Consider the following 10,000-nt stretch of genomic DNA (forward strand, 5'->3'; position numbering starts at 1 on the left):
CATGTCAGAGGTAACACGCCTCTGGAGCAACTGGGGGTTAAGTGTCTTGCTCAGGGACACATTGGTTGATGTATCACAGTGGGAATCAAACCCTGATCTCCCACACCAAAGGCATGTGTCATATCAACCTGATCTCACAGAATTCCGTGAAATGAACACGGCCCCTTAACTCAAAATCTGTGGCAGTTTCACGGAATCGCAAAAAATTCCTTGATGGGCCCACGGAAGAAATCCATGAAATGAACACGGCCCCTTAAGTTAAGGAAAAGGTCGTGGGTGGGCTTACGGTTCCGTGACACGCGGGAAAAATGGGATGGAAAAGAAGAAAGTGACTTTAGGAAACGTGACATGCGGGACGTGATCCCCGGTCTCCTGGGTGAAAGTCCTGTGTTTGACCCATCCACCACCCCGACCAACCTCGTTACGCAGAATTTCGGCCTTTCATACTACTCTCTACCGTAGTCGCTCCTAATGCTGCGTCATCTTCTCATTGACTTTACATTGGCATTGTTTTCCGTGGTGGCCACACGGATTTTTCAAACATTCCGTGCCACCACCACGTAATGCGGTGTTAACTATTTGTGATCATTTCACGGAATTCTGTGCGACCAGGCTGGTCATATCCACTGCGCCATCACCAGCCATCGTGCAGGCAGCACAGATCGCGTACAGACATATACAGACGGAGGGCAACACAAGGGTTAACAGTCGCTCTTACAGTCGCTCTCTTTGGCGAAGACGTTCTCCGAGATGTCGGATGGCTCGCTGACTCCGACCGAGTTGACGGCGCGGACTCTCAGGATGTACTCCTTCTCGGGGACGATGCCCTCCTCCACGCGGAACTTCAGCTCCTTCACCGGCCGCGAGTTGACCCTCATCCACTTCTCCGTGCCAGCGGCGCACATCTCGATGTGGTAGCCGCTGATGCGGCTGCCGCCGTCTCTCTGCGGCGGCTTCCAGGCGATGGACAGGAAGTCCCGGCTGGCTCCGGTCACATGCAGCTCCATGGGTGGCGATGGGATGCCTGTAGGGGGACGGACGGATACATTTACACTCTCTTTCCTTTCATTTTTTTGAACAAAATGTTCAGTCAAACTTATGTGCATTAATTATGCAAAGCTGTTTTTTTCAGGAAATAAAAAAAAACAGAACTATCTCAGCAAGCAAACAGAAAAAATACAACCTGGTATCATGCAAGAGGAATGTCCGGGGAAGAGAATAAAGTAAAATAATATACATGTATGTATACTATATATATTGTATATATCTATAGACTAGAGCCTGTCAATATTAGGCATTTTCCAAACTATCGGTATCGTCATTTATAATGGCCGATAAATGAATATTAAAAATTATTTTAAAAAACGGACAAAACCCCCTTCAACCATGTTCTGAGTGTTGGCGTTGCATAGTTTGTCCACCAGAGGGCGCTCTACTCTACAACCTCCCTGTTGGCAACAATCGTGTTTAACCCTTTATGTTTCATAGCTTAAGTTTGTATTTTTATACATTTTATTTATCAGTATATTAAATAACTAATATATTATGATGTTCTGTTGTGTCAATAAAACGAAAAAGTTTACTTTTATACATATTATTGTTATTGAGGACTCATAAATAACTCATGTTATGGAAATCTGTTCATGTTTTTTTACGCGTTTCTGGATTTTTAAAAAAATATATATATCGGCCGATATATCGGACTATCGGATTTTTAAATCACCAAATATTTGTATCGATGTCAGCCTTAAAAATCCTTCATCGGTCGGGCTCTAATAGAGACATATGTCTACATACACATACAAAAAAAGTTAGTTAGTTTGGCCAAATTCACAGTTAAATCAGTACAGCACCTTTTCACATTTTATAATTTAAAGTAAGAAATGAAAGGAGACCATCGGTTCAAAAACACACCTTTCTTCACATGGAGTCTAGCTGTCATTCCCCCCCCCCCCCATTCTATGACATTTTGTACCGCTTGCTGATTGGCCGGACTGACCTGTGGGATCCTCGATGGTGAGGATCTCGGTGGGTTCGCTGGGATGGCCGATGCCGCCCTCGTTCTCGGCGCTGACCTGGAACTGAACCTCCGTCCCCTCGATGACGTCCGTTACGCGGTACTTACAGTCCGGACCCGAAGTCTTCCCGCACTTCACCCAGCGGGTTCCAAGCTTCTCCTTCTTCTCCACGGAATACCTGGGGAGAGTCACCCAAAGGTCAACACACCTTCATACCGCTGCACGAAGTACCGTTTACTTTCTAACACAAGTCTTTAAACATGCAGGATTGTGATAATAAATAACTATTAACATCATTGTTTTCAGCACTTAAATCCTACCTGAGGAATAACGGAAATGGTGCGTAAAATGCAACAACAAAAGCCAGGACTAAAGATACTTTATCTGTAGAATTACCTCCGCCAAAAGAGCTCATGTTTTCAGTTCAGTTTGTCTGTCTGTCAGCAGTTTTACAGGAAAAATGACTGGCCTGATTGTTATGAAACTTGGTGAAAGTGCCAAGAAAGAACTCCTTAAACTCTGAAGTCAATCCCATATAGAGGTAGCCTGGTCCTACCAGACTCTCGTACATTTCATTTGTACAATGAGTCTGGCCTCTCTCCATTGACAAGTCTGTTGAAGTTTAAAACTATTGGATCTGCCCAGAGCCACTCTGGATCTGCCATAACCAATCGCTAACATTTGGTCGTGACGTATGTCATGCGCATGTGCAACAAGAGGGGAGACCAACAACAACTATCGGCTTATATTTAGCATTAGCATCGCTAGCGTTAGCCTTAGCCATCTCCTTCACCACTAACGGAGCGAGCTGGAAAATCTAACTGTTCCTGAACCCCGTGGGGAGGAGGGCCACGACATCATGGCCACCAACACAACTCAGCAAAGATTGTTCTTGCTCGGGCTTTAACTTCTGGATATTCGGCAGCGTTGCCACAACGGACCGAATGGCTTCGCTCGCATCTTTCTAGTGCACGTCCTCAACGTCATCGTTCTCAGCCACTCCCTCTGTTCGCTGATTGGACCGCCAAATATTTGACTGGAGAAAACCCAAGAATATACCGCAAACCCAGACGGAGTACTGAAGGGAAATGAAAATTGAGCGGAAGTAAGTAGGAGGGCGGAGCCAGGCTAATATAGAGGTGCATTGTTTGAAGGTTGCGAGAGCGGAAGAGGAAGTTGCACCACACAGAGGCCCCGACCTTGGTGTGTGTGTGTGTTTGTGTGTGTGTGTGTGTGTGTGTGTGTGTAAGATACCAGTTTCTGCCTAGAAACAACAAGACACTCCCCTGTAAGGATAGGATAAAATCTTGAGGGAGAGAACAGATCAGAGCTCATAATTCAGATGAGATCTTGGTGGACCAGCTCTGACTTGATGTCTGTTGCTAGGGAAACTTAGTCTCTGTTTGTGAATCCACAGCTGTGTTGTAACTCTTATGCTGGACTCAGTAAACTTTGCTTAACTGAACTCTTCATCTCAGATTGATCCTTGTGTTCTGGTAAACATTAAGTACGATTAAAGAAGGCGTGGGAATTAATAAATTAGAGTCAGATTTGGACCAAAATATATAGGCCCAAAATAAGACATAGTCCCATTACACACCACGAATGTGAAATAAAATGAATTATAGAAGACTAAAAAACACTGCAACGTTGGTACAAAGCTCCAAATTAATCCGTCATCAGAGCGTCATGGTCTAGGACTGTGAATGAATGTCCCAAAACTATAATACATTTTTAAATCTCTTGCCAATTAAGATTCAGATGAAAAAACAGAGAAACCTACTTGATGATGGGTCTGCCGCCGTCGTTTTTGGGCGCCTCCCACTGCAGGTCCACGTATGTCTTGGTCACGGCGTTGACGGTGAGAGCGTACGGCGGCCCGGGAGATGCTGCAACACAAACAAGTGTTAATATACTGTATGCAGGGTTATAAACGCATTTTAACCAATACTTTTCAATGACTTTTTGGCAATTGTCCATGACTATGTATTCCTAAAAAATGTCAGTCGACTTTATATAATAAGAATAAAAATCTTTGCATCTTTGCAAAATTTGCATTTTTTAAATTCCATAACTTTTCCAGTTTTTTTCAAAACGTATGAACCCTGTGTATGATTAATAGTGAGTGTCCCAATCTTTGTGCAACTTTAAACTGCCCTCCGACTTACTGAAAGTGTCTCTGGCCATCACGCTGTCCTCCAGCTCGCAGAAGGGCCCGAGGCCGACGGCGTTCTCGGCGGCGACGCGGAATACGTAGAGCGATCCCTCGTTGAGTGGCGTCACCGTGTACTTCAGCTCCTTGACCGTGGTGTCTACCGTCTGCCAGCCTTTACGGCGGGCGTCACGCTTCTCCACCACGTAGTTGGTGATGCGCGAGCCACCGTCGCGCTCCGGGGCCGTCCACTTCATGTCGGCGCTGTTCCGGCAGATGCTGACCACGTTCAGCCAGCGGGGGGCCGACGGGGGGTCTGAGGAGAAACAGAGAAGCGTTAATGTCGGCTCTCGAAGACTGACCGTCATTCGATGAACGTGTCAGTTAGTGAGGGAAAGATTCAAGATTCAAAATCCTTTATTAATCCCACAATGGGGAAATTCACACTGTTGCAGCAGCAAGGGATAAGAGGAAAGTAGAGGACACATGTTAACACACAACAATAATAAATATTAAATAGAGTAAATATGAAAATAGTCAAATGTATTTACAGAAACACATAGGGTTGGGCATCGTTTGGATTTTAACGATTCTGATTAGGGGACCACTAAGGTCTATATAAAAGAGACTTCAGATACAGTATTAGGGGACCACTAAGGTCTATATAAAGAGACTTCAGATACAGTATTAGGGGACCACTAAGGCCTATATAAAAGAGACTTAAGATACAGTGTTAGGGGACCACTAAGGTCTATATAAAGAGACTTCAGATACAGTATTAGGGGACTACTAAGGTCTATATAAAGAGACTTCAGATACAGTATTAGGGGACCACTAAGGTCTATATAAAAGAGACTTCAGATACAGTATTAGGGGACCACTAAGGCCTATATAAAAGAGACTTAAGATACAGTGTTAGGGGACCACTAAGGCCTATATAAAAACATCCAAAGAGCACCATGTCATGGGACCTTTAAGCACAGTATGGAGTATCAGTGAGTCTTTCTTACTGAGTCTCTCTTTGCAGAGCACGGGTTCGCTGGGCTCGCTGGGCTCGCTCTCCCCGGCCGCGTTGACAGCTCGCACCCTGAACGAGTACTCCTGCTTCTCCATCAGGCCCTTCAGGAAGTGCTCCAGGTTGGTGATGTCCTCCGCCACGCGGATCCAGTCCGTCGTGCCGCTCTTCAGCATCTCGATGACGTAGCTGTCGATCTTCGCTCCGCCATCATGCTCCGGTTTGGTCCACACCAGGAAGCACGAAGTCTTCGCCACGTCCTTCACCGTGGGTTTACCGGGAGGCCAGGGAGGATCTGGAAGAGTTGGACAGCCACGGCTTTTAAATGCTCACAAAAGGGTTTTATTTATTAAAACACAAATACACTGCGTTTCCCCCTCTCATTCCCCCTGCTCTGGCGTTTCCTCCTCTCATTCCCCCTGCTCTGGTGTTTCCCCCTCTCATTCCCCCTGCTCTGGCATTTCCTCCTCTCATTCCCCCTGCTCTGGTGTTTCCCCCTCTCATTCCCCCTGCTCTGGTGTTCCCCTTCTCATTCCCCCTGCTCTGGTGTTTCCCCCTCTCATTCCCCCTGCTCTGGTGTCTCCCACTGTCATTCCCCCTGCTCTGGCATTTCCCCCTCTCATTCCCCCTGCTCTGGTGTTTCCCCCTCTCATTCCCCCTGCTCTGGCGTTCCCTATCTCATTCCCCCTGCTCTGGTGTCTCCCCCTGTCATTCCCCCTGCTCTGGTGTTTCCCCCTCTCATTCCCCCTCCTCTGCTACATTTCCCCCTGCCATTCCCCCTGCTTTGGTGTTTCCCCCTCTCATTCCCCCTGCTCTGGTGTTTCCCCCTCTCATTCCCCCTCCTCTGCTACGTTTCCCCCTCTCATTCCCCCTGCTCTGGCGTTTTGGTTTAAAAAAGAATATTGCCAATATGACAGTAAACTTTGAAGTGAATTGAAGGTAGATGTTTTTGTACCGATAGGGTCTTTGATGAGGATCTGGTCTGTCTCCTTGCTGGGTTTTCCAGTTCCTGCCAGATTCTCCGCCAGGACTCTGAACTTGTACTTCTTCCTGGTGGGAAGACCTTTGACTCTGCGGAGGGAAACACATCACATCGACACACTGAAATCCAACAGAGGAGTTTAAAATAAGGGTCGGGGAATAAACGACTCGGCATGGTTTCACCATATTTTACGTGTTAATACTGTATCGATACGTTGACGCTGAAGTAGAGCTGCAACTATAAAGATTATCTTCACGGTGGATTATTGTCTGGATGCATGGATTAGTTTAGTTGTTTGGTCTCAAACATGTCAGAAAAACAAAAAGGTAACGGAAAAAAGCATGAAAAAAACGACATAACGTCAAAAGAGCGAAGAAAACCGTTCAAGGAAAAAAAGCAACATACATTAAAAACAAAACAAAAACCTTAAAACAATGCCGAAAAAACAACAAAAACACCGAAAAAACTGACAACAATTTTGAAAAAAAAAAACGTCAAAAAAGTGACAAAAACATAGTAAAACTAAAGCTACAAAAATGTTGAAAAATTTTCCAAAAAGCAAAAAAAAACATCAAAAAAAGCTACAAAAACTAATAGAAAAAATGTCAAGAAAAGCAACATAACGCAATAGTTTAGCTAATTTTAGACATATATAAGACGCCAGTTACCAATAGCCACAGCTAAACTATTTTTCAGTCCCTCCAGAAAAACGTGATTATATGATCTCATAATTCAACGCATAATCAGCCAAAGTCAGGGACCGCATTTTTTCAAATTCGCCGCACTTTCGCTGCATAAATTGCCGATTTCCATGCAAAATATGCGGGGCTTGCATGATTTCATAATCCCCCGCATTTTCGTTGGAAAAAAGTCACACATATCTTAGCAGAAAGTTGACAAATGTTGCGTTTACTTCACACAAGAGCAGCCATTTTCCCCTGTTGCCATGGGAACATTATGAAGTGACGTAATTACGCGACATGAACATCATCGAAAAGCTGCAAACCCCGCAATGAAGCGATGAAGAAACCGCAGTTTTTGCAAGTTCCCGCAATTTTTGCAAGTTCCCGCAATTTCATCGCATAAAATTGCATAAATATCCCGCATATTCCATCGCATTTTTTAAGAAAACGTGCCGCATAATCAAGGATTTTTGCCCGCAACAATCACAAAAAAACTCAGCATTTTTCTGGAAGGACTGGTTTTTGCATTCAATGATCTTCTCACATTTATCTAACTGTTCTACAAGCTGGTCCCAGGCAGCTGGGACTACACTAAAACCCTCATGTACCCTTTACAAATGAGCTGGGAAAGTTCTTGACAAAAAACTGTATATAACTGTATAAATTGACCCATGATCTTGCACCACCACCACTCAAGCAATGTCTGTCATTTTGCAGAGATAATGTAAGGGTCTCCAGAGCTTCTGTAAGAGGTGACTGTCACACTCAATTTAGGAAGACCACATTTGGTCAAGCAGCTTTTTCATTTACAGCAGTAGAAAAGTGGAGCTTAATTCCACTTCACATTAGAGATTGTGCAAGTTTCAGCAGTTTTAAAATGTCCTTAAAGACTTGGCTGAAGGCGAATGAACTATGTGATCATTGATCTTTCTATAACATTGAATGTATACTGGTGTATACGTGATGTAATGCTTGTTATATGTTGTTAAGTTTCTATCTGTTTTGATAGTATTGTCTGTATTGTCTATATTGTCCTTTTATCTCCCTTGCCCAGGGACCACAGATGTAAATTAGATGTATAGCTAACTCTGGTACAGGGCCTGAACTGTGCATGGTAGCTGACAAATAAACTAATAAAATAAAAAAATAAATAACGTGGCATCGTTACGTAAGTATGGTGATGATATGGTACGGTGGGACTCACCTGCATAGATATATAAACCTAGATACACATGTTGCTTAGTTTGGCACAAAAGTCTGTTTCTATGAGTGTTCATGGTCAAGCGGGTCAGATGTCCATCCCAAAAGACGCCTCTCTCCAGCTGAAGGCAGTATCTCCGTGTTTAAGTCGATGGACTCACCTGTAGTTGGTGTCTTTGATTGGCAGCTTGTTGCACCTCATCCACTTGTCGTGGTCCGGTTCGTATCTCTCCACCCAGTAGCCCGTGATGGGGCTTCCGCCATCCTCGTCGGGCTCGTACCACGCCAGGCTCACCGAGTCCTTGGCGATGTCCGAGGCCTCCAGCTTATATGGAGCGCCGGGAGTGTCTGAGGACCAGAGGGGGTGGGGGTTAGTCCGCGAAGCAGATCTGGGTCTGACTGTCTCGTTCAGTGGTATCAGTATAATATCGAGACCGTTTCATAATAGGTCAACTTCAGTGTTTTGGTACAGTTGGTTTTCACACCTGATGCGAACCATACTGAATGAATGAACTGTACTAATCAAAACAAACTGGACTTTGGGGTCAAATGGGGCTTTGATGTACAATTCAGTTCAGTTCAATTTATTTCCAAAACTTAAAAGACAAGTCCAATCTTAAGACATAATGCAAATATGTGAAATGGGACACCCTGGTAAGCTGTGTAAAGGGGCCCAAGATGTAAAAGCCCCCTTACTGCATTATATTTTTATATATAAAACTGTCACCTGTCTTCTGAATTTTGTGTTTTGCTACACATAAACATAAAGACGACCGCTAACCAGCAGCAGTGGGTCAGCGGACCGCTAACGTTAGACCCAGCAGCAGTGGGTCAGCAGACCGCTAACGTTAGACCCAGCAGCAGTGGGTCAGCAGACCGCTAACGTTAGACCCAGCAGCAGTGGGTCAGCGGACCGCTAACACCCGCTATTCAGCTCATTCTCTGTAACCGATGCAGCATAAAAGCACGGCGGAACCAGCAAGCCAGCCAGCCAGCCAGCCAGCCAATGTTAGTTGGCTAACGTTAGCTTGCTAACTCCGCCTGAACGTTACCCCTCTCGCCACATCGTTCACAGAAAACGAGCCAAATAAAGCTGTCACTTGTGGCGATACCAGTGTGCTTTGTGTGGATGAAGCATGACAAAAAGGTTTTTTAGCATTATAATTTTTAGGGGGGCTGAGATGAAATTTAGGGGGGCTTGAGTCGCCCTAAAAAGGGTCTAAAAGTGCCCATGCTCAGACCTACCGAAGGGGTATCTGGCGATGATGGATGGGTGATCGGCTGGTGGGCCGACACCAAACTGGTTCTCAGCGAAGACTCGGAAGATGTACTCCTTGAACTTGACCAGGCCCACAGCTTTGTAGGTGGTCTGCTTGACGGTGGAGGACAGCCGGTGCCAGATCTCGCTGTCGGCAGCACGGCGCTCCACGATGTAGTTGGTGACTTTGGAGCCGCCGTCGTCACGCGGAGGGTTCCACGCCAGGAAGCACGTCTCGTTGGTGATCTCAGAGATATCGAAGGCGGCCGGAGCGCCGGGCTTATCTGTGGGAGGAAACGGTTACATTAAAGGACAATTCCAGCACAAAATGAACCTAGCGGTTAATAACATATGTGTAAACAACGTGGCGGCTTCCACGGATGAGATGAGCGTAGCTATCGCACAAGTTTTATCCGAATTAGAAAGTATTCTTTCATTGAAAGAAGAGCAAAAAAACAGCACTGGAGGCTTTTCTCGGAGGAAAAGATGTGTTTGCTCTTCTCCCGACTGGTTTCAGCAAGAGTTTGATATATCGTTGATCTGATTGGTTGATTTGGCCCGTCTATCACCAACACAGGTGGTGATAGACAGATGGTTTATCCAATCAGCTAACCAGGATTTTCGCCCCTTCCCAAAAGTTCTCCAACGGAAAGTTCCCAGATGGACATGCTGAGCAAATGGGAAGCAATCCA

The 10,000-nt window shown here is 45.3% G+C and overlaps 1 protein-coding gene across 1 annotated transcript in view; it reads right to left on the minus strand.

The window, feature by feature from the left end:
* The window catches only part of ttn.2 (titin, tandem duplicate 2), a 363,393-nt gene that overhangs the window by 130,834 nt on the left and 222,559 nt on the right, over positions 1-10,000 (minus strand). Inside the window, exons 108-115 of the mRNA XM_036004140.1 lie at positions 9,296-9,592; positions 8,212-8,398; positions 6,141-6,256; positions 5,181-5,480; positions 4,187-4,486; positions 3,802-3,907; positions 2,000-2,196; positions 719-1,024 (exon numbers count right to left, since the gene is read on the minus strand). Of these exons, the coding sequence (XP_035860033.1) occupies positions 719-1,024; positions 2,000-2,196; positions 3,802-3,907; positions 4,187-4,486; positions 5,181-5,480; positions 6,141-6,256; positions 8,212-8,398; positions 9,296-9,592 (1,809 nt within the window). The remainder of the gene's footprint in view (positions 1-718; positions 1,025-1,999; positions 2,197-3,801; positions 3,908-4,186; positions 4,487-5,180; positions 5,481-6,140; positions 6,257-8,211; positions 8,399-9,295; positions 9,593-10,000) is intronic.

The sequence above is a fragment of the Sander lucioperca genome, chromosome 8 (genome assembly GCF_008315115.2).
Source record: "Sander lucioperca isolate FBNREF2018 chromosome 8, SLUC_FBN_1.2, whole genome shotgun sequence".
NCBI classification, from domain to species: Eukaryota; Metazoa; Chordata; class Actinopteri; order Perciformes; family Percidae; genus Sander; species Sander lucioperca.